General features: G+C 45.7%; 1 protein-coding gene across 1 annotated transcript in view; it reads left to right on the top strand.

Moving 5' to 3' along the window:
- Window positions 1-25461, top strand: part of PLB1 (phospholipase B1) — a 123751-nt gene extending 98290 nt beyond the window's left edge. The window contains 14 exon segments of the mRNA XM_054021455.1: window positions 540-600; window positions 1333-1391; window positions 3227-3294; window positions 4186-4229; window positions 5347-5446; window positions 6513-6564; window positions 8716-8796; window positions 11326-11391; window positions 13796-13890; window positions 15462-15543; window positions 16788-16892; window positions 18146-18241; window positions 23465-23539; window positions 24025-25461. Of these exon segments, the coding sequence (XP_053877430.1) occupies window positions 540-600; window positions 1333-1391; window positions 3227-3294; window positions 4186-4229; window positions 5347-5446; window positions 6513-6564; window positions 8716-8796; window positions 11326-11391; window positions 13796-13890; window positions 15462-15543; window positions 16788-16892; window positions 18146-18241; window positions 23465-23539; window positions 24025-24246 (1206 nt within the window). The 3' untranslated portion in view covers window positions 24247-25461.
- Window positions 25462-27677: the final 2216 nt, after the last annotated feature.

The raw sequence follows: 27677 nt of genomic DNA, 5'->3' as shown, positions 1-27677 counted from the left end.
CAAATTTGGTTTTCTTTCTACATGGGAAAGAAAACAAATCATTTCAAGCATTTAGCAAAAATGATAGGGCAGTGGCTTGGGAGACCCAGGTTCAATTCCCTGCTCTGCCTGATTCAAGCCAGAATTTTTCATCCTAGACCACTCTCAGTTAGGCAGAGCAAGGACTCAACCCTGGGTCTCCCGCTTTCTGCATCATTGCCTTAACCAAAAGGCTATAGAGTGTGGGAAGTTTTCTTTGCTCTTCTCCCCTCCCTTCCTAAAATAAACTTTGTTGAAATCAACACATCTCTGTGAAACATTGGCCTTGACAAAATAGTATGTTTGGATGAAATTTCATTTCACCCAAAATATTCCGACTAGCTGAATTAATCAGTATTTGGACAGCGTTTCAGGATGAAAGGCAAGAATTGCCGAGCTCTCAGGTAACTAGTTAGGAACTATTCTTTTTTGGAGTTTGATTTGGTTGTAATATTCGTTCAGTGTGTTCCAAAGTATACTAATATCTCCTAACCATATTGCTGTTTGTTTTGTTGTTTAAGAATTGGGGCAGTGATCTGTCATGTCCTGCACAGACTCCATCTGAAAGTGTCCCAACATCAGGTGAGAGAGAACTTGTTTTGGACTGAACCACTGAGAGGAGTAATCATCTGTGCTTTTTAAAAGCAAAATCTTAAAACTGTATTACTGCACATGTTGGGTGAGAGGAAAACAACCAGGTTAGGCATTGTGTATCCAGCGCATAGCAAGGGCATTCTCTTTTGCCAAACCCAGCATGTTCACCAGCACAGCGGCTGCATTCTAATGGACAGACAACAACTTGGCTGGCTTAATCTAGCCAGATGTGCCTGGTACATTTGCAGCAAAGCAGCTTTGACCAACCTGGGTGTACCTGCTTGATGAGCAGAACCGGTGTATTGTGCCCGGACATAGCGGGAATGCTTTACATCTGAGCAGTTAGTAGGAAACCTAGATCTAGATTTAAAGCCAATTGAAAACAGAACAGAATGAACGTATGCAATTTTAAATCTATCTAATCTATTTCAGGTTTTTCTAAAGTGACATGTGAAAGGTAGTGTTAAGCTCTGTTTACTTCCCTATTACTCAAGCACATGATTTGGAGCAAGCCAGGAGGCAGAAGTGAATTGCAAGAGTTTATTCCTCAGTCTAGTTGATGACTGAGGTTTGTGTAGAACCCTGGGCCCGCTCCCCCTGAAGTCAGCAAAGATTTTGCCATTGTCTGCAATGGAAGCAAGGTCACCAGGTCCTTCACCCAGGATAAGATTTTCCAATGATCACTGGTAACCCTGCTTTTTTCTTTCTTCTCCTGTCTAGTACATAAGCTACGGCCAACAAACATCAAAGTCGTAGCAGCGCTGGGAGATTCCTTGACTGTGAGTACCAGTGCTTCCCCTGAGCCTAGAATGGGAAGGGCAATTCTAGTTTCCCTGGATGTTATGGTGTCAGACACCATCAGATGGAGAGCAAATTGCTGTGACTTGCCCAGCTGTGTCCATTGGCCGTAGCAACATCTTAGAGTTATGAGTGAATCTGGCAATTGAGGAATAAATAGCCCGGACTAAAGCCAGAGGTGAGACCCAATCTTGCCAAGGTGCAGAGCTGCCAAAACTCCCATTCACTTCAGTAGGAGTTATGGGGACAGAGCAACTCAAAGGATCAGGCTTATATTGCAGATGAGGGTTGTACATGCTTCCCTGTTTTGAGAGCTCTGTCAATCCATTTCAGTCTTGACCTACAGTAACCTTGGCTACTCCCACACTGGGCCTTGAGCTTTTCTTGGAGGACCTCAGTCCTGATCTGCAGCACTCCCTGCTATTCCAGCCCCAAGCCCCTGAACAGTGACCTGCTTGCATGTTCCCAGGGAATCTTTCTCTTGATTCATGAAATGTTTCAGAGAGAATGGAAAATCTACCTTATGAGATAAGGCTCAAAGACCGCGGCTTGTTTAACCTAACCAAACAAAGGCTGAGGGGAGGGAGATAGGATTGCTCTCTATACATACATCAGGGGGATAAATATAAGGAGGGAGAGGAGTTATTTAAGTTAAGCTCCAATGCGGACACAAGAACAAATGGATATAAAGGCCATTAACAAGTTTAGGCTTGAAATTAGACAAAAGTTTCTAACCATCAGAGGAGTGACGTTCTGGAACCGCCTTCCAAGGGGAACAGTGGGGGGCAAAAAACCTAACTGACTTCAAGACTGAGCTTGATAAGTTTAGGGAGAGGCTGGCATGATGGGACTGCCCACAATGGCACATAGCCAATCTGCTGCTGCTAGCAGCAAATATCTCCAGTGGCCAGTGATGGGACACTAGATGGGGAGGGCTCTGAGTTACTATAGAGAATTCTCTCCCAGGTGCAGTGGCGCTGGAACCCTTTTAATAGTGGAGGTGCTGAAAGCCAGCCCCCCAACTCCTGTCTGCTCCCCACCCCCAGCTGGGGCCGGGAGCAGTGCCATGTCTCCGGGGGGGGACCCGGACACGGCTAAGGGGGCAAAGGCTGGGGGCAGGCACAGGGCCAGGAGTGGCACCCCGGGCATTGGGCCCGCAGCCAGGACCCTGCGTCCGGGGCAAGTATAAGAGCCCTGGCTGCGGGGCCAGCAGCCAGGGCCCCAGGAGTGGGGGGGCCGAGTGCGGGTCCCCAGGCACATGGGGCCAGTGACCAGGGAGCGGGGCCAGCGCCCCAAGAGTACATCCCTGGGCGCGAGGGCCGAGGCACAGGCTCAGCGGCTGGGAAGAGGGCTGGCAGCTGGGACCTGCACCCTGAGAGATACAGTCCTGCCAGGGAATCTGGTGCTTAGGGGACAATGGGGGCATAAGGCTTCCAAACTACAATTCCCCCATGAGCCATTGCAGTGGCTTAGGTGAATGAAGAATAATGTTGAACTGACCTGAAACAAAATGTTTTAACATTTCAAAATACATTTTTCTTTCATTGCACAGAAAGATTAGCTATTTTGACTTTTCTTTCTGATTCAGGACCAAACCAAATGTCAAAATATTGGAATTTCCTGTGGGATAGAAATTCTGCTCTTTCAGCCAATTCTACTCCGTACATTTCAACTGACCCGTTAAATGGCCCATTCAGTAGCAACAGCGGGGGCCAGTAGAGCTCCGCCTACTGGAGGACAAAACCATTCCTGCTTCGCACAACTTCCTCTGCTTGTCATCTTGCCATTTCATAAACGATTCTTACCATCTTTCCAGACTGCTGTAGGAGCCAAAGCAACCAGCTTGAATGACCTGCAAACAGCCTGGAGAGGACTTTCCTGGAGGTGAAACACACAGCAGTTCTGGGTGGAAGTGTGTATGTGAGAGAATGTGTGTGCACGTGTGCGTGCGCGCTGCAGTGGGTGGCTGCTTATGGATGAGTGTGACTGTGCATGCAAACATGTTGTGAATGATAGACGTAGAGGCGTTATTCTACAGTCCATTTAGCAGAATCCCAGATATCTGGTTGGCAGGCATCAGTGCAGTCTGTGCACCTTGAACAGCTGCTCACAAATACCGTAGGTACCAGTGAGGTTAGACCGCACAGCTCTGATGGGGCAGTGTGTGACATGCCTCTTTATGACGGGCAGCATCAGAATAAGTGGAAAATAAGTGCTCCATAGTGCTCTGATGGTAGCCTATAAGGCTATATCTACACTACAACTTATGTCACTCAGGGGTGTAAATAAATCACCCCCTGATCGACATAAGTTACCCTGACATAAGCGCTCATGTGCACAGTGCTATGTCGGCAGGAGAGCTTCTCCCACTCACATAGCTCCTGCTGTTCAGAGGTGGTTTTTTTATGCCAATGGGAGAGCTCTCCCCTGTTGGCATAGAGTGTCTTCACCATACACACTGCAATGGCACAACTGCATCAGTACAGCGGTGCCGCTGCAGCGCTGCCCATGTAGCCATGGCACTCAGGCTCTGTGCACAACCTTAGCTGCAGCCCTGTTTGACTTGATCTGAAATCTGCCTTTCAATACTTTCCCTGAATTCACACTTGACCTGTGGTTTATCCCCTTATTCCTGGTTGAGTCTTTTTTTTTTTTTTTTTTCTCCCTGAGCTGATACAGCAGCAACGTATGGTGATCACATGACAGATGGTATGTGCTTACAGTATTAACCCTGCTGACTGATCGATTCTGTTCTTTCCCCCCACCCCTCCGTAGCATTGGAGGTGATGGAACCCTGGAGACTCACACGACTTTACCCAGTGAGTATTTTGAAAATTCCCAAAGTGGGGAAGGGGACTCTTTGCTCCAAGACTCGGCCAGGCAAATGCTGGAAAGTTTGTGCTGGCTTCCCACCTTCCTTAGACAGGGCACAGGATGCACATCTGTTTGGGGATCTGAGGAATTTATTCAACCCCAGATCAACACTGGGGAAAACTCCTCTGCTAAAAGTTTGAGTCAGTTCCTCCATTTGACGGTTCTGGATGGGGCTGTCACATCAGCTCTGCTGAACAGATGAGGGACAGATTACAGGAGGAAATGACTAAAATGACACAACTCCAAAGCAGATGCTCTTCCTTTATTTCTCTCTGTAGCCTCCAGTGACAAGGTGGAAACCTTGCAGGAGCTGTGGGCTACTGATGCACTACAGAGCAATTGATGGTCCACGGAGTGCTGGCTGGTCACATGGTGATGGCTGCTCCTTATTTCCAGCTGCTAAACTGTTCTGAAAGATGCTAATAATAATTTAAATATTTACCTAACACTAGTATTATTCCATTTAAGCAATTGTTGTAGTTGCCATGGAGATTACAAAAGGGAGGGGAAGTGGTCCTTTTGACCATGAATTGGAGGGAGCTTGGTCCATGACAATTCTTCTATTAATATGCAATCCATGCTCTGGAACAGTTTGACAATGCCTGAGAATGTGTAGGATTTTATTTCAATCATTATCTTATATCCATGTGCCATGGGCACCACTGAGTTTTAAATCAAAATTGGAGTCTGTTTTATACTGTGTGAAGTATTATAAATGTATTGCTAACTACAAAGAGGCTTTGAACTCCACCTACTGAATTATAGACACGGTAACAATAATATTTTGCATATATAATACCTTCCAGCTGAGGATCTGAATGAATTCTACAAACATTAATTAAAGCCTCGTTTCACCTTTGTGAGATCGGTGTCATTACCTCCAACGTGCATATGGAGAAACCGAGGCACGGATAGGTTAAGTGCCCAAAGTCGCAGTGAATGTGTCTTGACTTTTAGCCCCATGCCTCAACCACAAGACTGGCATGTGGGTTCTGCAGGAGGGAATGCTGATTCTTGCTCGCAGTGCAAAGGATAACCAGCACGTCTTCTCCTGTCTTTAAGATATTTTGAAAAAGTTTAATCCAGAACTCTTCGGCTTCTCCACTGGCACCGAAAAGGAAACAGCCGGGTTCAACTCAGCAGTGGGAGGAGCCAAAGCAAAGTAAGCATAATCACACCCTAGTCAGGGAGATAGTGGCATGAGGAGCTGGTCGACTGGCAAGTTAAGCTGCATCCCAAGGCTGAGGTTACTCTTGAGTTAATATTAATTATCAAACCAGTTGCTCTTTAATGGCTGATACTATCTATACTGTGCATATATCTCTACGGCATAATATTCTTTCTTCTGAATATTTGAGGAGTGTGTGTTTGTTTATGAGAGATGTCGTCTTTTGACTAGACCTTCCCATCCCATATCTTCCGAGTCCAGTACCAGTGCTTTAACCACAAGACACTCCTTATTCCCACAGTGAATTTTCCCATAAGTCTTTTACATGTAGGTCACTTGCTCAGTGTCAGACCAGGCCGGTAAAGACCCAAAAGCCATTGCCATCTCCCAGCTGTTGAATGACTTCTGGGTAACGAGACGGTATGTCGCAGTCCAGTGCCTAATGAATAGGAGCCCATTATTGGCATTAAAAGCTATCCTGGCTAGCCACATTAGTAGAGCAGCAGAGGACTGAATGAACTATGGAGACTGAAATCCCCTCTCCTTCCCTTGAGAATGACTCCTTCCGAGCCACTGATGGTAAAAGGTGCAGGCAGCCTATATTGCCGCTGCACCCAATCTATGGCTACGCAGAGGACTTCAGTCTCCAGGACTGTCGATCCAGCACCTTTCACCAGCACTACATTTACTTGAAAGCGAGTTGCAGGTTAGCCAGCAAAGCTCGCATGGCTGTGAAATACCTTGTCATCTCCAAGAGCAGGTTTGGGAATTGACTATTTTCCTCTCAACACAATCCATTTGAGCCAGTCCTTCAAGAAAAATAACTCATCTCAGTCGCCCTGCTGCTTGGCAGCCATCCTGGCTGGAGCCCTTGCAGCTCAGATTATCCACCTATGATTATTCTCACATGTGAGCCATCGCTCTCCCTGCGTGGCCCTGGTGGTCCTGAAGTTCCATAAGATGGGCCCAGGAGGAGAAATCGAAGCCTTCCCAAGTTGTGTTCATTCTGCTCGTCATTTCAGAACAAGGACCTGAGCGCTCTTCTTTCCTGTCTCCATAGCAATATGTCAACCCAGGCGCGTGAACTGGTGGAGCTCATGAGAGGCAGCTCGGTAAGTGCATAGCATCTATAACTCATGTAGCATATTTGGGTGGTGGGGAGAGGCGGGTTTCACAGCTGGAAAAAGGATCAAGGCATTTCTCACTGGCGCCAAGGTGTGAGTGCAGTGGGTGGATCACGGCAGCCAGGAAATTGTTACTCCATTATCTATATTAGCCCTGATCAGGCCTGGGTTCCCATTGCACCAGTGCTGAACAACCACATAGGAAGATGCAGTTCCTGCCCTGTAGAACTAAACATGTAATTTAAGGCAAGGTGCAACAAATGAGTGTAACAAGGAATAGGAGAGAGATGGGTACAGGTCCCAAAGCTAGAGGTAAGCAATGGCCTAACATAATGGTTCTGAACCACTGGAAATTTGGAGCGAGGAAGACGGGAGGGTACACAGATTAGCTGGAGAAAAGGGAAGGGACTGAGAAACCAGTATGAATGGTGGCCAGGGGACTGGAATGGGGAGGTGAGAGGAGAGGTTAAGTGCAGAAGCAAAGATGAAAGCAGATGGCCTGGTGAGGCTGTGGAGACAAAAAACAGTGAATTAAAACAGTCAGCGGCAGTGAGCCAGGTGTCTGGTGTAGAGGGCCTGCTCCTCACCCCTGGAGTCCCTGCCCCGAGGAGGCTGGTGATGCTGGGGACAGTCTGCTGGTGAGGGGATGGATGTAGCCTGGCCAGTAGGTCAGGCCACCTGAAGGGCCAGCCGACTGATACAATACAGTGCAATGTGCTGGGGGAGGGGGAATCCTGAGGATGTCACAGGTTTTCTGGAGGCATGAGGTGGCCTGCTGCTTGCTCCAGAGTGGCCTGCTGTTCCTGGTCCAATGGGGCCTGGGAAGGGGATTGAAGGGCTCCCTGGCTTTTATCATAGCCATAAGTGCTGCTCTTCCTGGGGCATGTGAAAGACAGGAGACACCTGGTCTCCCCTCGTCAAGGTGTTGTTGGGGCCTACGTGGGATGTTGGGTGCTGGGGAGAGACTTGTTGGTCCAGGGAGATCACCATGGGAGAGTGGGAGTGCCCAGTGCTCCCTGGCTCCTACTGGATGGTGGATCGGAGAATTGAAAAGGCAGGGTTCTCCAAAGCATGTGTCCCTGTGTAGCCACACAGATGCCTTGGGCCAACGTTACTGTCTGTTATTCGGCATTATTAATTTTTTGTCAGGGTGCGGGAAAGGAGAGTCTGTCTCCCTCTCTGCGAAGAGCTGAGTGGAAAAACTGGCATTTGAGCAAAAGACTAAATTGTTCTCAGATTTAGCAGGGTGTGTGTCCAATCATTCACCCCTTTAAAAACAGGGTGCAGGACTCTGTCCTGCTTGGCACCCCACTGGAGGGCAAAGAGGTGGAAATGAGATGAGAATTCAGCCCTTTGGTGATTCCCAGGCCCTTCTTCTATTTGTGGGATATATTTGCAGCCGTTAGTTATGTAAACTCTCTGCTCTAAAAATAGATGCTTTCCATTCCTCTCTTTGTACTACATGTTACAGAATGTTTTCCACTGCGTTCCAGCTCTCAGCAGCCCCTATTGTTGGCTGGTGGTGACGTAGATTTAGCAGCTGCCCTTATGAGCCCAGTGAAGTCACCAGCCTCCTGGACTGTTCTGTTTTAATTCAAATGTCTGTCCCCCAGAGCCTGCCTCTCTCCTTTTCAGCATTCCTGATAGTACTCACTCAGCTGGCAGGGATTCCCAGTGACTCATGTTGCACTGAAGCAGCTTTAGTGCATCATCGTCTAATCCTTTCTCCCTCCCCTACTTACTGCTACACTGCACCCAGCATTTGGCACTAACTGGTAGATCTCCCCATCCCAACCCCTGCTGCCAAAATCCGTTTAGAACTATGGTCTCCGACTCCCAGTAAACAGAACTTTGTACAGCAGCTACCCTGACAACCTACCTGGCAGCTGCCAGTTCCCCTTTCTGGTGGGAATTTCATAACAAAAGCCAAGATGTATTCTAGCACCTCCCACCCGCCACATTTCCCCTCAGAGACACACACAGTTTCCTGACTTCACTTTTCCCATTGTTAATTCCGAAAGGCCCATTTTCATTGTTTTGACACTGTTGATATACCCCATTTAACTATATTTGTAAATGTTGCCTAAGCAATTTCGAGCTGTTAGAACATTGCACTCTATGCTTTTTATGTGTCATTAGAAAATTAACTTCAAGGAGGACTGGAAACTGATCACTCTCTTCATTGGAGGCAATGACCTGTGTCATTACTGCTTGGACAGGGTATGTATCTAGAAACTGGGCACATAGCTCTGGGTGCTTGGCCGATGAACAAGGTTAAGAATCCATTCATTTCCCCTTTGTCAGGCAGCCAAAGCCCTTGTACCTCTAAAAAGCAACAGGAACTTGTGTTCATTTAATATCTCCCGTATCTGAAATGAGTGCGCTGCTTTTCCAGTGGGATATTGGAGCTCTAGATCAGGGCTTCATTAGTAGTAGCCATTATTTAAGCGCTAAAGATCTATCCAGCACTGTACAATGCAGGAGAAGAAGAGACAGTCCCTGCCTTGAGGAGATTATAATCTAAATAGACCAAACAATCCGAATGTGAAAGGCCACATGTGTATTCTTACTGAGACATTGTGGTCTGGAAAGTGACTCCATAAAAATGCCATAAGGGGATTCCATGTTTCTGGTCTGTCTTAGTTAGAGTTGCCAACCCTCCAGGATTGTCTTGGAGTGTCCAGGAATTAAAGATTAATCTTTAATTAAAGATTATGCCATGTGATGAAACCTCCAGGAGTACGTCCAATCAAAATTGGCAATCCTACAATGGCACCAGAGCGGGGGTAGGCAAACTTTTTGGCCCGAGGGCCACATCAGGGAATTGAAATTGTATGGTGGGCCATGAATGCTCATGAAATTGGGGTTGGGGTGAGGGCTCTGGGGTGGGAGTGGGGATGAGGAGTTTGGGGTGTAGGAGGGTGCTCTGGGCTGGGACTGTGGGGTTCAGAGGGCGGGAGGGGGATCAAGGCTGGGGCAGGTGGTTGGGGCATGGGGAGAGGCTCAGGGGATGCAGGCTCCGAGCGGCGCTTACCTCAAACAGCTCCCGGAAGCAGTGGCATGTCCCATCTCTGGCTCCTAAGCGGAGGCGCGGCTGCCCCATCTGCAGGCACCCCTCTGCTGCTCCCATTGGAGCACGTAGAAGCCGGAGTGGGGCCATGCCGTGGCTTCTGGGAGCCGTGTGGTGCGGCCCCCGACCCAGTGCCCCGGCCGGAGCGCCGGAGCAGGGCTGAGCCTCATGGGCCGGCTTAAAACGGCTTGCGGGCAGGATCTGGCCCATGAGCCGTAGTTTGCCCACCCCTGCACCAGAGCAAATATCACGTTACAAGTAGAAATGTCTTTTCCTAACTACTAGCCATAAAACCTTACCATGATGATCTGAGAGTCAACCTGGGTTATTTCCTTCTCAAATATCATCCCCAGTAGTAAGGGTTCTGCAGGACAAACTATCGGCCTGAACCAACACCCACTGATATAAACTGAAGTCTTTCCATTGACTTTCAGTGAGGCTTCAATCTAGCACAGGGACGGGGAAACTTTTGGGCCTGAGGGCCACATCGGGTTTCGTAAATTGTATGGAGGGCCAGTTAGGAGAGGGGGTTGTGGCCCAGCCCCCACCTCCTATCTGCCCCTGCCCCATCCAATCCCCCCTGTTCCCTGACGGCCGCTCTGGGACCCCTGCCCCATCCAACCACCCCTTCTCCCTGTCCCCTGACTGCCCCCGGAACCCCTGCCCCTGCCTGTCCCCCGCCATCCCATCCAACCCCTGCTCCTTCCTGACTGCCCCCCGGGACCTCTGCCCCCATTCAACTCCCTGTTCCCCCCCCCAACTGCCCCGACCCCTATCCACACCCCTGCCCCCTGACCACCACCCCGAACTCCCCTGCCCTCTATCCAACCCCCCCTGCTCCCTGCCCCATTACCGCGCTGCCTGGAGCACCGGTGGCTGGCACGTTGCCGCCGCCGCCACCACCACACAGCACAGAGCACCAGGTCAGGCCGGGCTCTGCAGCTGCGCTGGCCTAGGAGCTCACAGCCCCACCACCCAGAGCATTGCACCGGCGGCGGCGGCAGAGTGAGTGAGCGAGCGAGCTGAGGCTGCGGGGGACGGGGGACAGCAGGGGAGGGGCCGTAGTTTACCCACCCCTGATCTAGCACCATGTGCCCAATAACACCCTTGCAACTCCTCATGCAAAGTGGGGTTGCATAGGTATTGCTCAGTGCCTAATTTGGCTTGCAGAATCATTTATTACTGGAGATTATGTACTGGAGGAAAGAACCCAGCTTGATTCTCAGATCTCAGATTTAATTTCCAGAGCTAGCAGTTAGGAAAACAAATCTGTTTGTAAATGGAGCAAACTTGGTCTGGCGTCAGTGAAACACATTAAACATGATTTATTCAGTCATTCTTCAGAGTAAAAATGCACCTTAAAAGAATGCTGACAAGAATTGTTATAAAACAAGATTGGATTTGGATTAAGGAATTGTATTGGTCACATGGAAACGCCACAATTACCAAACAAGCTGCACATGTGTCACAATAGGAACAGAACTCAGTAGTTATCTGCTCAAAAAATACAGGCCTGTGCTATTGGAGATAAAAAGGAGCATTTGGTCAATAGTATAGAATCTAGCCTCTTGCAGGCTTTGCTAGGGACTAGAGGTTATAGAATGGACCCATTGGGTTTTTTTCAGCCATAGTTTCTTGCACGCTGGAAAAATGACTGATCTAATTTTTCTTTTATACAGGAGACCTATTCAGTAGAAAATTATGTAAAACATCTTCAGGACACTCTTGATATTCTATACCAGGAGGTAAGCTTTTAAGATACGCTAGCAGGCTGAATTCTTGGCAATCACACTCAGATATTTCTCACCTCTGACAGAGTATCTGCGATTATGTTTCATTCAAGGCCTTTCTCCAGATAGCTAGAGTAGTAATGTTAACACTGACTAACAGTCCAATGACCATGCTAGCTAATGGGCAGTAAAGTGGTGGGCTGCTGCTTTGGGGAAAACTACACCATAGGGCTCCTTTTGCTACCAGGAGTCATTTCCACGTGTGACTGGCATGAGCTGGGGGGGGGGAATAAAAACTGAGAATGAGCAAAAATGTTTCATCAAATCGTGGACTACGTAGCTCAGTTGAATTTAGGAGGTTTTCTGAGGAATCAAACTTCCCTGTATATGTCAGATAGTGCCTCCTGCATCTCTACAGAGAAAAAGCACAGAAGCAGAGGAAGAACTGACTGTTCTTGATTTTCACATTTCAGTGGGGGGAGGGAAAGAAAAAGATACACAAACACTGCAAAGCTGAACAATAAAATGATGGGCCCTATGCATGCTGCAATCATGCAACCACAGGACTTTCTACAGAATCCTCCTCCTCACCTTGGCGTTTTGCTCCAGAATCTAAACCATTCTTTTAGTTTGTTTGTTTTTTTAATCGCATTTCTAGCCCTTGTAATTGTGAAAATAACCATGAGAGGACAAAAGAAGAGGAAGGCTGGTCAGTGGTTAGGGCACTAGCCTAGGACTTGGGAGAGATGGATTCAATTTCCTGCTCCATCCCAGACTTCCTGTATGAACTCAGGCAAGTCATCTAGTCTCGTGCCTCAGTTTCCCATCTGTAAAAACGGGATAAACCACTGCCCTGCCTCATAGTGGAGGGGGAAGTTGTGAGGATTCTTTAAAGACTGTGATGTGCTCAGCTATTATGGTGCTGGGGACCATCCAAGTACTGAAAAAAGATATATAATTATTTGTTTGTGGGTATATATGTTCCCTGAAAAATATTTTGACTTAAAAGCAAGGCATGCATACACAAGCATATAATACATTCACAGCCCTCTGCACACTGATCCCCACACACTCCACCATGTATGCACCTATAACCCCATATTCTCACATGTGTACCCACACATAATGTTGCAGTGTCTAGTAGATAGCATCAGAACTGACTGTAACACAATGGCACCTGATCTCTGCTACAAAGAGCAAGAGGTGACCATATGCCCCATCTGTACCATTCCTGGGTTTTTTAGTCCAAGAAAACGTTTGGCTAAGTCCCGGAATCAAGTTGCTGCAGCTAACCATGGGATACGATCCACATTCTCCATCGTCAACATGAGGAAAAAACTTTCCCTTCTGGCTCTGCCCTGGGCTTAATGCTTTGGAGTCAGAGGGTCTGGACTGGAATGCCTATTGCTAGTAGTGATGCAGAATGCTGTGTTGGCAAGTCACACAGACAAATTCTGAATACCACAGTCAAAGGGTTAATAACATCAATGAACCATATATAGGGCCAGATTGTGTTCCTTTTACATGGGTGTAATTCCTTGGACTTCAGCAGAGTGACTCCCGATTTACAGTGATGTAACAGAGAGCAGGATCTGGCTTGCCACTTTGTCCCTCAACACCAGCACTGGCCAGGCAGGTGAAGAGTGGTGGCTTTAATCCTACTATGCCTAGGGCACTGAAGTGTGTGGGACCTGGGTGGAAATGCAGGTCAGTGCACCGAGCATTTCCTCTCTGGCCTGACTCCAACTTAACTTACAAATTATATTTAAATGGTTTTCTCCATCAAGCCCCCAAGAGAGATTTATTCACATCAAAAAATCTGGCACAACTGATGGTGTTCATTCAATGATAGCCCAGGATTAGCACAGGAAGTGGTGTTGCTGGTCAGGCTGGAGATGCCCTGGCAAAGCCATGTGGTGGCACAGGGCAGGAGTGACAAGAGTGCAGCAAGTCAAGACTGAGCTGTAAGACTGAGCCTTACAAATATTCTCTTTGTATTTGGGTTTGTATCTGAGACCAATATTTTTTTCCTGAGGATTTTTGCTCCCCCACCCCTCCTCTCTCCCATCCCACATCCTTGCCTTCTCCAGATCACAAATTCACATACTTTTGCGGTGAAACCCAAGTACACAGCACAGCCCCTACTTACCATTCTGACTGCTAAACAAAGTGTGCAAGCCTCTATTTACTGTAAACCAACAGAAATGCTCCAGTGAGTTATGCTGCAGTGGCAGCCAGTGAGTTTGTTGATTCATATCCACTGTACATCTTCCTCCCTCCTCTACATTGCCCTTCTATGCTGCTAATCCCTCTCAGTGCTGCCTGTACTCTCTGTTTCCTACAAGTCGCCTCCCTGTCTTGTTATGTAACTGTATTGTGCTCTGTGCATTAACAAACCTGATTTCTTTGAACCCTGCAGCTCCCTCGAGCCTTTGTCAACCTGGTGGAGATCATGGAGATCGCTGGACTGCGTCAGATAGAAAGGGAAACTTCGGGATGTGTCGTTCCAGGGACGTAAGTGTGCAAATCAAATATCTATTTCTACTGGATGCTATTTTTTAGGCATAATCAATATCACTGGTATTAGTAAGGCAACCATACAGGGCTTAAAAGCCTCTACCTTGTTGGATGTTATTGAACCTGGGAATGATGATACTACAGATACTATACATCATCATGATGATATTGAGTCCATTTCTTCCCCCTCCTATTGACTTCAACAAAAATGGCACGCACTTAAATGAGGGCAGCATTGCAGTTACCGATTTCCTGTTTATTCAACGATAAAGTTAGCTTTGGGCTGAAGCCACAGAGGATGAAACTGGATCTGAACATCATCAACATCCAGGAACATTTGAAACTGGAGTTCTGGCTCTGATCCATCCCTATATAAAATTTTATTTTGACAGAAACTAGATCCTCAATCCAGCAAAGCACAAATACTTTATCTTGTTGACTCAAGATCACTGAACTAGTCAGCATGGGAACACTAATGGCTAAAGTAAGTCTAGGCCTACAGAAACCTACCTCACTGCTAAAAAGCTTCTGCACTCTAGTGAACATCAGCCAAACATCACCACCTCTCTCCCCGGTACTCACTGAGGCTGGGCATCATGCCACAAACAGAATCATTTTCATAATACTGAACTTCAAAACCCTTTTGCACTGGCCCCGATTCCAGATCAGGGTCCTACAACAGTCAGTGGAATCCCCAATGCCTGAATCCATACTCAGCTTCATTCCTTACCCTGCTGATAGGACCAACAATTGCAGTGCAAAACCCTGAACTCCATTCTTTGCAGGCAAGTAAATAAGGAACTGGCTTTCAAATCAAAAAGAGCTTATCAAAATCTTATCCAAAAAGATTGAGAGGTGACTTGATATATATTTGATACACATATAAGTATAAGTAGCTTCACGGGGAGAAAATACCTGGTACTGAGATGCTCTTTAATCTTATGGAGAAAGGCATAACAAGGACCAATGGCTGGCAGCTGAAGCCAGACAGATTCAGGTTAAGAATTAGACACAAATTAACAGTGAAGGTGATTAACTACTGGGGAAAAAACCCCAAGTAAGTGGTACAGTCTCCATCATTTGACGTCATCAAATCAAGACTGGATGCTTTTCTGGAAGATGTGTTTTAGTTAAACAGATAACTTGGTGAAATTTACAGGCCTGTGATATACAGGAGGTCAGATTAGATGATCTAATGGTCCCTTCTCACCTTAAACTCTATGAAATCCTGCTTTAAAACATATTTGTAGATTTTTAAAGTCTAACACACGTGGTCTGCTACTGCTATGTCATGTTAAACAGTTTGGATCTGATTTTCAAAAGAATTGAGCACCTGCAACTCCTGTTGACTGCAAGTGGAAGTTGTGGGTGTTCAGTGCCTCTGAAAAACAGGTGATTTATTGTGGGGGAGGAGGGTTTCTATCCACCTTGAAACTAGTCTGGTGATTGAATTTCTGCATTTAATAACGTAAGCCATCTTGAGCTTCTTGGAACTACACCATGTTATTAATGAATACACAGACTGGCTAGGGTGGGTGTTGATTTTGGTTGTTCTTTTTTCTTTCAAGGACTCTTTGCCCATGTTTCTTAACCTCACAGGAAACCTCTCCTGAACTACAAAAAATGAAAATAATTAACAAAGATTTTCAGGTAACACATGGATTCTATTTCCTTAATTGTTCATCTCTGCCCTCTCCCTCCCTCCCCCCCCCCACCCCTTTTTGTCATGTCTCTCATCTTCCACATAGAACTGTAGCATATTTTAAAATGTGGTTGGTGATGGCGAAAGACCCCATGTTGATGTATGTGTAGACTGAAGATCCAGCTCCTGTCTGGGCAGTGGTGATGCAAGTTTCCTCGTGCTTCCCTACCATTGTATTTCAGTGGGGAAAGACCATGGCCTATTTGGACTTTGGCTCTTTCGCTTGGCCTGCCAAACAAAGGCTAATTATTGCCAATGTAGTGGTGTTTATTTTGGGTTATGTTCATTTGTCCAGTATTAACTTAACTAAGATCTAGTCAGATTTCACACAGGCCACCCAATAGCTATTAGATGAGAAGAATTGTCGGTCATTATTATGAAAATAGGAATTACCATAGCAGATCAGACCCAGGCTCCAACTAGTTCAGTGTCATGTCTCCAAGAGTGGACAGTATCAGATGCTTCTGAGAAAGGTGAATGAATCCTTGTACTGGACAATTATTAAATAACCCACCCATAAGGGAAAATTCTCCCTAACCTCAGGAGTGGGGGAAGGTACAGTTGATATGTGACTGGAAGCATCAGGGTTTATAACCATAAACTATTAGCCTATCTAACATAATAATGGATAGTCTCACTTTCTATATAAGCATCTATGGCCAACATTTACATAAGTGACTACTAATTTGGGGTGCCCCAATTTTTGGGTGCCAAAATTGAAACCTTTATGGGGCCTGATTTAAAAAAAAAATACTGAGTATTGACCCTCTGAGAACCAGGTCTCTCAAAGATGTGTCAGTTGAGGCACTCAGACTCACTAGTCACTTTTGAAAATTTTGGCCCTAATCCTTTTTTAGAATCCTAAGCTTTAGACCTGACTGATGTCATATAGCACTAAGTTGCACAAGTTAATTTATGCATTGTGTTTATTAATATGTATAACATTTCTTTTTATCCATTTTAGAATCATTTATGTATGTGCATTTAATCTAGTCACATTCTCCTTCTATGGCAGTCCCTCCACATGTTCAATAGTTTTCTTTGCCATTTTCTGTACCCTTCTGTGCTATCTAGGCTGGATTTATACTAATGATCTAGAGAGGTGAAAGACTCATATTTTATAACCCTTGTTTGATGAGGGAGATAAATCTTGTAATGACCTTTTTGTTTTTCATCTTGCAATCCCACACAGATCAAAAGCATGCTGATGGCTAACAGCGGTCGCTATGCACAGCGTGAGGATTTTACTGTTGTGGTGCAGCCGTTTTTCCGAAATACCATCATCCCACTAGACAGCGTGAGTCCTGTTTTATTACCTACCATTTTTGATGCCAACATCAAGATTTATTTTGGACTGTAACATCTGTGGGACAGGGACCATGTCTTTTATGTTTGCACAGACTCTAGCATATTATGGGCACTGCAAAAAAATAATAATGAAACAATGAAAGTAAGAAAGAGTGTATTGCTTGTGAATCTCCTGGAGATATCAAATGACTTCAGGAAATATGTGAGCTGGGAATGCACTGATTGAAATCTCTCTAAAAAAGCCATAAACAGCTCTCCTCCCATTCTTTAACCCTTGCATCTTGCATGCAGTGGTAGTTAGGAATGCAAAAACTCAACGTGAAAGTTAGCCCAAACCAACCAGTTTTGCCTAGTATCTACCCTTTTGCCTTATCTCCACAGAACTCCAGCACATTTTAAGAAGTGAACTTAGGTTCTACTGAAAGGTGCGATATTGACATCTGGAGACTAAAGACTAGCTACCACGTTGGTAGTAGTAGGGCAAGCTTGCCCCACAAAACCTTTGTGCTTCAACTGTATCGACCCACAGTCTTGGGTTTTCACTTGAAAAGCAGCCCTAAATTTGCCTGAAAGGTTTAAGAAACTGAAGCCCAGCTTCAAGAATTCAACAAAGAACAATAAATAATCACAATCTTTCGAACCTGAATAAGATTCAAGATTTGGGTCGATACTGCAGTGATTGGTGCCCCTATGAGATCCTCGATACTTAGATAATTCAACCACAAGCTCTTGGGTTGATGCAGAAATTACTGGATGAAATTCCATGGGCTGTGTTATGCAGGAGGTCAGACTAGATCTTTGGTTCTTGCGATACAATCCATGGGCTGCAATGAGGTGCTACTTAGGTTGGTTTATAGCATCAGAATAGGAATGCATCATCTCCACACCGATTAGAATGACTAAGTTGGTTTGCCAAGTATTTTTGGCTTTTAGGTGTGATATGCTGGGTCTCAAAAGTCTGAGGAACCACTGGGGTCAGTTATCATGATGAGCCCTTCTGGCTTTAAAATCTATGGATATTATGCAAATAAGCACTGCCTCTTGATTGGTTGAAATTGTAGGTGCTGCTTTCTATGGACTAATCATGTGGACTATGGGCCCTTGGAGGTGGAATCAAGATGTGTGTTTGCCCCCAACTGCAGGAGGAAAGGAGCCCAATAAGGCTGAAATAGCAGTCTCGTTTACAAGGCGGAAAAGATCCTTTGATGCTGGGGTGAATTATTACATTTTTTTGAATTGCAGAATGGGAAGCCAGACCTGAGTTTCTTTTCCATGGATTGCTTTCATTTCACTGAGAGAGGCCATGCTGAGATGGCCATAGCGCTCTGGAATAATATGGTAAGAGGTCATAGAATGGATCCATATATATATATATATATATATATATATATATATATAGGAGCCCAGAAGGTGCATGTGAGACGATGCTCAGATACTGTTCCCCAGGGGCACTGGGATGGAAAGAAAGCTGTGGACATTATGTGCCACCACAACATCCCCCCGAGAAGACTTTGTGCCTGCACGGGTCCTGCACATGGTTTATGCCAGTAGAAGATGGGATAAATCGGGGATGAATCTAGGCCATTCCCTTTCAGTAAAATGAAGTTAGACTTGGGTTATATAATAAGTAACTGTGCAGGCTTCTCTAGAATCAAAAGTAATACATTGAGTTTGGATGTTTGCTGCAACATGGAAAAGCCCTCTTTAGGGGCATTCATAAGTTCTCACTGCCCTTTATTCATTATCCAGACATGATTGCCCTTTACTCCACACCACCAGGGTTTCTCATTCTGTCAAGACTGCTACTCATCTCCTACACAAATTGGAAGAAAACCTTCCACGGGGGACAAACGAGGTCTTATTCCTTTAAAAAACTGATCTGGGGGCTAGATCCTCAGCTACTGTGAATCAGTTCCCCTGATATCAACACAGCTTTGTTGATTTATGCTAGCCCTTTGTTGTTTAACATTAGTGGTTATTCTTGTAACCCCTCATCCCTGCACTCCAGTGCGTGTCTGTGTATGGAGAGGCTGTGTGTGATTCTTGTAAGAGTGTTTTGTTTTTCTGTTCTGCTTCGCTCAGCAGCCCTGTCTTGTTCCCTGAAAGAGCTCCGCATGCTGCTGGCCAAATGAGAGTTCTTCTCAGTACACATAAATGCCCAGATTGTCTCTAGCCCCACGTGTGTGTATGCAGGGATGGAGCAGGCACAAGAAGCCCTCCCCATCCCTTGTGTTCTTCTTTCCTGCTCTGTGCAAGGGCTAAACATAGTCCCGGTCTCTGTGGCTGCAGGGGAAATGTACAGGGAACTGCTCCTCCTTTGCAGGAAGATGTAGGAGCCATAGTCCAAGGACTATTTCCCAGTGCCCATCCCCAGACTATAAGACTTTATACAGCTTTGGGATATTTGTAACCGTTTTGGAAGGGGTTGTCTATTTTTCTTTTTATTCTCTCTGCTGATTAAATAAAATACCTCAAATCTGTTATGGTGAGGTCAGTGCTAGGGCTGACAGGTTAGTTCAATTCAACCTTGGCTTGTCCACTGCCAACGAAAGGAAACTAGTTAGTGGAAATAGCTTTGATGAGTCTTCAAATGGATACACAGATACTTTGGGTGTGTCAGTGAGGGCAGAATGTAGCCTTTCATTTGGAAATTTGTTTTACAAATCTGTGAGTAAGGCCCCTTTTGAGCCATTCAAAAACCTATCTATCTTATGTACTTATATGGCCTCCATTGAAGTCAATGGAGCTAAACTGGTTTACATCAGCTGGGGAGCTGGTATTATTAATCATATGGACAAATCCTGTGTGAATAGTAGGTGGCTGCATTTTGATTTATAAATCAGGCTCTTAGTTACTGTGAACATGTTTGTTGTATAATTGGCTTGCGTAAATAAAACTCAACCCCTGTAGTCTCCAGCCCCAGAGGATTATGGGATAATGAAAAACTAAACTAAACCAATCAACTGAAGACTTGGGGGGCGGGGGAAAATGTAGGTCTGGGTTGGGTTTAAAAATAGTTGAGTACTAGTTTATGAGAACACAGACTATGCTCTTGTCAGTGTTTCCATTTTGCTAAAAAAGCAAACTATGGAACTACTTTAGAAATGGAAAACATGGTATTGATGTTGAAACAACAATAAGCAGCTGTTGCCTTTCTCCTGCACCTGCCTCTTACTCATAGAGAGTAACATCTTAGAAGGGCTGGCTGACAGCTGATAGAAGGTCAAGAAGGAAGTGGGACAAGGGTAATAACCCTTATGGAAAAGTCCTACAGGGGATGACAGCTATATAAGAAGCAGACAGACAGATCTCATTGTAATCTATTACACCTTACACATTAACTCCTTTTCTTACATTGCATGCCAGCTGGGCTTTAATCCACATAGTTCAATAACTTACTCTTTCCAGCTCTGTGTACTATTAAAACTTTGATGGGTTATAGTTTAGCAGATAATATTGCGCCATAGATAGTGTGTTCTAATTGATTTTATCACCATGTGACAAATCTTGCACAAACAGGTTCAGGCAGTACATAATAAAGCAAGCAATTGGTCCCAAATGTAGCTGCCATCCCACAGTGTACAACAAGACTGGACTAATCAAATATTATGATGCCCTTGGAATAGTTTTTGGAAGACACAACATAGTTTTTTGTCCAAGTGGCTGAAGTTGCTGGCTGTGGCAGTGCACTAGATCAAGTCCCACAGGGAAATCATTCTGCTTCCTGACATTGGTGTCTTTCTCCAGCTAAAGAAGGGCCCAAACAAGCAAAAACAAGTACATAATCCTGACATTTTCCCCAATCTACCACTTTATTATCTGTCTTTTTTTTCTATTTGCAAAACATAGCAACGTTAATATACTATATGTAAGAGGTGAGACAATAGCTAACTTTTCACTCCTAACGGTACTGATTTGACGGTGTCTCACTAATGTAGGATTTAGTATGCCATTGCCAATCATTCATCTATCAGGTCTACAACTTAGCTCACCTCACCTCCACCAGCACACTGAGATGGCCAGTGGAATGGCAGAGAGCAGGCTACTATCCAGGGGGTTAGTTCAGCATGTGCACTCTCCCTGCATGCTGAGGAACTCAGTGGAAATTGTGCCTCTCCCACCCAGAGCACACCTGTAACATAGGCTGGGCCTTGGGGGTGCAATCAGGCCCCAAGTTAGCAGGCTGGAGTTCCCATTTCACACAAGTGGGATATGGATCTCCACATGTGATCAGCCCTTGTTCTTGACTCCATGCCAGATTCCTTCCCACCCTGGCACAAGGAGTACCAGGGGTACAGATATCCAGGGGACCACAGACAGAACATACATCATGTAGGTGGCAGGGAACTCCCCTCGGGATGCTTACTGCCCTCCCCTAAGGCACAGCAAAAATAACCTATGCTCACTCCAGAGTAGGGTTACCATACGTCCTCTTTTTCCCAGACATGTCCGGCTTTTCGGCCGTCAAACCCCCGTCCGGGGGGAATTGCCAAAAAGCCGAACATGTCCGGGAAAATGGCGGCTCTGCTCCTCCCCGACTCTTCGGCTCTGTTTAAGAGCCGGGCTGCCCGAGCGCTAGGGGTGGGGAAATGGGCGGGGCCAGGGCCCGTGGAGGGTCCTCTTTTTTTTATTTATGAGATATGGTAACCCTACTCCAGAGCATGCACCAGTAGGCAAGCCAGAGGGTTTAGACTCTTGTGTGATGCTGGCCTTCACCCAGCAGCAGAATTCCATGACAGTCAGCAAGTCTTTGAATTCATTGGTTTCCCTTCACATCATCTCTGCAGGGGTTTTTTCCATGTAGCTTTCTCCTCCGCTGTTATTATTAACACATGAGGAACCATCTCCTGCCCCTCACATGTTCCTTGGCTCACCTCTCATATTGCTTCAGTTTCTACTTTTACTTTTTCACAAGACCATAGAGCCAGGAAGCACTCCCAGTATTAACATATGTGAATCTTATTATTGGAGTCCCTTTCCCGGTCTCAGCTCTGGGGCTATAATGATACTATGCCTCTCTATCATGCAATTGGCACTTTCTCCCTCCCCCCCCCCTCATCACTTGAGGTCAGTAGATGCAGTACTAGATGGTTTAAGGGAGCAGTACACTCTTCACTGATTTTTATTCTCTCCAAAAACTGCTGCAAGAGAAAGTTCTGCCTCTCTTCATGGACCAAAGCCTGCAGTCATTACTTAGACAAAATTCCCAGTGAATTTCTTGTCTGCGTAAGGACTGCAGAGATTGATCTATTCCAGGGGTCGGCAACCTACGGCACGCGAGCCGATTTTGCGTGGCACGCTGCTGCCCACTGAGAGGAGGAGGCCAAGGGGACAGAAAACGCCAAGCTGTGGGAAAAAATGGGAGAGGCAGAAGCTTGGTCCTGCGGCAGCCACGTTTCCCTCCCCCCCCCATTTCTTCCCACAACGTGGTGCATTCCGGCCCCTCCCTGCCGTAGACGGCCCTTGCGAGGGGGAGCGGGAGCGGAGCCAAGCTGAGCGCAGCGTACTCGCTGCTCCGTAGAGGAGGCAGAGAGAGGTAGGGACGGAGCCTGGGGGAAAGGGGTGGAACAGGGCAGATCCCTCCCAGCCCCCTGCCATGAGCCGCTCAGGGCACCCCCACGAGCCGAGCACCCCAGCCCTCTGCCCTGCACCCCCCACACACCCCCAAGCCCTCTGCCCTGCACCTCCACACACACCCCAGCCTTCTGCCCTGCACCTCCACACACACCCCAGCCCTCTGCCCTGAACCCCCCCACACCCAGCCTTGTGCCCTGCACCTCCATCTCCACACACACCCCAGCCCTCTGCCCTGATCCTCCCCACACACACACACCCCATCCTTCTGCCTTGACCTCCCCCCAACACCCAGCCTTCTGCCCTGCACCCCCACACCACCCCAGCCCTCTGCCCTGCACCTCCCCCCAACACCCAGCCTTCTGCCCTGCACCTCCACACACACCCCCAGCCCTCTGCCCTGACCTCGAGTCACCCCACTCAGCCCGCTGCAGGCCTAGGTGAACAGAACCCCAGGCTGGAAGTGGGCTGAGCAGGCTGGCGGCGTAAGATCAGCATTTTAATTTAATTTTAAAGGAAGCTTCTTAAACATTTTGAAAGCCTTGTTTACTTTACATACAACAATAGTTTAGTTATATAATATAGACTTATAGAGAGAGACCTTCTAAAAACATTAACATGTATTACCGGCACGCGAAACCTTAAATTAAAGTGAATAAATGAAGACTCGGCACACCACTTCTGAAAGGTTGCCTATCCCTGATCTATTCTGTTCTATGCAACTACTATCCCCTTGGTATCTAAGCTCCTTCCAGTAGTGCATTAAATGAGGTAACTAACATCTGCCACAGATAGGACAGCAGTTAATTCTTTTGGTCCCGGACTTGAAAAATGGTAGAAAAACTGTCTTGTGACCCATCATATTCCAGAACCCCTTGCAGGTGCAAAGGAGTGTGTGATTTGATAGAACTGTGTAACCCACCAAATCAGGAGAGTTTTGGAGGAAAACATCACTTTTATGTTTGCTGACACTCTTCTCTCCCTCAGCTGGAGCCAGTTGGTCAAAAGCAGAGCTACAATAACTTCGCCCATGACAGATCCAAACTCAAGTGTCCAACCTCAGTAAGTAAACACCACACTATATCCTCACCCATGGGGCCCCTTTTGTTTTCCCTTTCCTTCTTGCCAGCAATGTTATTCAAGCATATTAAAGATTGCAATCTTTTGTGGGTTTGAAATGGCCCTAAAAAAATCTCTGGTTTTGTGACAAAAACAGGTTTTCAGGAAGGTCTGCTCATTGGGATTTAGTGGAAAAATGCATCATTGCCCCAATGAGAACCTCTCGTTTCAACCAGCTTTATTTTTTGCATTTGGTTATCTACAATAAATGGGCTCAGAAGCAATGCCAAAGCTGCAGTGATCTGAAATGTATTTCGGAACACTTGTGGGGGGGGAGCTTTCATAAGAAACAGAATGGAGAAATGGTCAATATTTATTGCTAAAGAAATAAGGACTGTCCCGTCTCAATAGGGGATGGGTGACATATAGACTGACTGCTGCTCAGAAGTGTTTTGTGGCCAGTAAAATCCTCTCTCCTTCCTCTGTAGGAGAATCCATTTCTTTTCACATCCAGAAACAGTGGATTGCAAAATACAGCTCCAGTAGTGGGGGCAGGTGACCCATCGGTACCTTACTGGGCTGTGATTTTGGCAGCAATAGCTGGAGTCCTGGTGGGTTCTGTACTCATTGGAGTTTTGATGTCAAGAAGATACAAGAAACACCACCATGAGAGAGACAAAGCAACAGAAGTGAATTTAACAGCTCTATAAACCAGATGCATATGGAGAATTTACATCTGCCTCCACTGGAACTGGGGTGATGGGGAGAGCAGGAGAAAAGCAGCTTTTGATATCTAACTTTTTTAAAACTAATCAAACTTGCCCATTTAAAAATGGAGGCACAGGTATTGGCCAATGATTCTCCACCCAGTCACCATGATGACAGAGGACAGTACAATGTTTGCTTTACCTGGCAGTGTCTGCTGCACATTGGCCATGCGTAGGAAGGAAACAAACATTTCTTAATGTATGAAGTCTTCCTCCTTCGAGATGCACTAATTCTCTGTATGATTGAAATTGTTCGGGATGCCAGTTCCCTGCATGGAGTGAGAAAACTATTCATGTATGCTGTAACCTTATGAAGTGCATGCCCCCAACCTGTTTTGTGAGGGACACTGGGTTGAATATAATGGTTGGGCATCATTGTTATGGACTGTTAACCATTCCCCCCAATAGGGTAATAAATTCAAAAAGGAAATCAGCAACGTCTTTGGTTGGAGTCAAGGGAGAACCCTGTGTTAATACAATAAGAGTCGGTGTTAAGAAAAAAGCTTTATCAATCATTTCAACCTGGCTAAAAGTCTAAATAGAACTGACTAAACCTTTCTCAAAGGGCCTGTTTCAGCATGCGTAAACCCCAACACGGAATCTTTGCAGTCTGTTCTTTATTGAAGTTGTCCAGAAATTCAGATCAGGAACATGGACGGGATCTTCGCTGGACATTACAGAGATCACCTGTTTCATTGACTTGTACTTTTCTGACATAAGGGAGATGACTCAGACAGACTGTCTGGGACCTTGTTTTCTGACATCCCTGTAATTTCCTGTGTTATCCATTTTAATTAAGAAATTCTAATTTTATTGAAGCCAAACTTTAATTTGCTGTGTTTTTGCCAGGTGTGTATTGTTTCCATTCTAGGACTCATGAATACTGAGGATGCGGTATAACGGGAATGGTTCCCAGCACAAAAGCTGTGCAGCCTTGGACACTCAATCTGTTCATCATTCACCCAAAAGATACTTTTCCAAACACACATAGATGCCCTGATTTCCCCATCTCATCTCTGTGATCTTTGCAGGGATGTAGATAGGACATGAAACACGCTGGGATAATCAGGTTTCCAGAATCACAGCTCCACGAACCCCTTCTTTTAGTCTGCTCTCAAAGCTCGTTATTGTGAATAAAATTTATGTGTTTGAGAGTCTCCTTGCTAGGAATTTCCTCTTCTTTGAAAATCATTTATGCAGCTTCAAAGCATAAAGCATCAATGCATTGGAGACATAGAATAGAAGTGGTTGCTGTATATGATCAAATGGTTCAATGGAGTAACACTAGGGATAAATTTGGCCCAGAGTCCAAAGTAGGTGGTCATTTAATTTGGGCAAAACACAAAGGAAGGGAGAAGATTTAAAATAGCTACATTTATAAGGGGGTTGATTGGCACCGGGAATTGGTAGTGAATGTGGCCCTCTCACTTCCAGATTGCTGGATCCGTGTAGATAGTGACTAAAAGTTACCACCTTCTAATGGCTGATACACGGCCTATGTGAAATGGATAAAAGGTTGTGAGAAGCACATTGTTGTAGACTGGGAAATCTGAGAGGGTTTTGTGCGACTTTTGGGGAAAAGTTTGGCCAGAGGCCTGAAGTGAAACAGGACTGCTCTGGAGATGGGGGGGCTTGGGAATTACAGCATTCAGACATGGATGATACGTAGATTTTCACAGCTGTGTAACCAGGATTTAAAAGCCTTTGTAGGATAGCACATTTTCAGCAGTTGCTCATTTTCAGCCTTTCCTGTGTTGTCTGTTCCTGCCTACGCTCATGGAAGCCATAGAGAGTTTTGGGTTTTAGCAGAAGCTGAGCCTGGATGAAACCCTTTCCAGAAGGTGATTTGTAGGTTACCTAAGAGAAGTAGTGACTTCTTGGGACAAGGTTGTAAAGGTACAAGTACCATCCCACATTAAAAACCACTCCTGTTGCAAGTATGAATTTTGATGATCCAGGGAACTGAGAGGAGCTTCAAAGGGCTGCAAAAGATGAGGCTGGAATGTGGCAGCCCTGCACGTGAAAGGAAGGTACACAGCAATGTCAGCAACTAAGCCTTCACCACCGCTTAATTTTCATGGGTACCAGATGTCATGCCATCTTTCGTCAGTGTAATGGGTATCTTGATTCACTAGGCATCTGACACACTTTGAAAAATAAAATATACTGACAATCTTAAAATGCTTGGGGGGCAGTGCGGAGTGGGAGGGGGAAGAGGAAGAGATTATTAACCTTAACCTCTTTAGAAGACAGGTTTCAGAGGGGTAGCTATGTTAGTCTGTATCAGCAAAAACAATGAGGAGTCCTTGTGGCACCTTAGAGATTAATAAATTTATTTGGGACCAAGCAAAAACTTCTCCATTTCCCAATGGCAGTCAGAGGAACTATTTCCCAAGGAAAGAGGTGAAAAGTCCATAAGAACATAGGAACGGCCATACTTGGTCAGACCAAAGGTCCATTCTGAAAGCAGCCAATGCCAGGTGCCCCAGAGGAAATGAACAGAACAGGTTATCATCAAGTGATCCATCCCCTGTTGCCCATTCCCAGCTTTTGGCAATCAGAGGCTAGGGACACCCCATCCCTGCCTATCCTGGCTAATAGCCATTGATGGACCTATCCTCTATGAACTTACCTAGTTCTTTTTTGAATCCTGTTATAGTCCTGGCCTTCACAACATCCTCTAGCAAGGAATTCCATGACTTGGGTGATTTTATAACGGGACTGAACAAAGCACAAGTGTACATTCTTAAAGGGAAAAGAAAACAATGCTGTACTGGCTAGGGGATAGAGTAAGTGCCCTAATACATCTATTCCATTTCTATAATCTATATGATTCTGTCACTCATGGTACAATAATAACTAGCTTCAAGTCTTGAGTACTTATGTAGATTTCAGGAGTAGATTTGTAAAGTTAAAGGCTCTCTATGAAGGTCAGCCACTTGTTGGTTCTTTGAACTGTATATGAATAGCCTTTTAATCAAGGGCCCTTAACAACAGTTATAATATTCCAGTACATGTGTAAAGTTCACCACTGCCATCTATCGGATAGAGCCTGTGATCTGCTCATGTGTTTATTAGTTGGTAACAATCCCACCCCCTAGTGGCTGGAGGCCTGAAAAGACATCAGACATGTCTGTCCCTAAACAACCAAGGAATAATACCCATCCCCTACAAGAAAACATCCTAGCTCCACCTTGGCCTAGTAAGGCTGATGGGATGCAATTTACCCAATACTTGTAAGGCAGTATGGTCAGTCAAGAGATGTGGGTTCTGTTCCCACTGTGCCCCAGACAGATAAGGCTCTCTTGTTTCTCTAGTGCTTTATTTGAGGATCTCACAGCACTTTATAAATGTTAAAAATACACTGATGCACA

Source organism: Malaclemys terrapin, chromosome 3, assembly GCF_027887155.1.
Source record: "Malaclemys terrapin pileata isolate rMalTer1 chromosome 3, rMalTer1.hap1, whole genome shotgun sequence".
NCBI classification, from domain to species: Eukaryota; Metazoa; Chordata; order Testudines; family Emydidae; genus Malaclemys; species Malaclemys terrapin.
The sequence above is the reverse complement of the archived record's forward strand: the minus strand, read 5'-3'. Positions and strand labels throughout refer to the sequence as shown.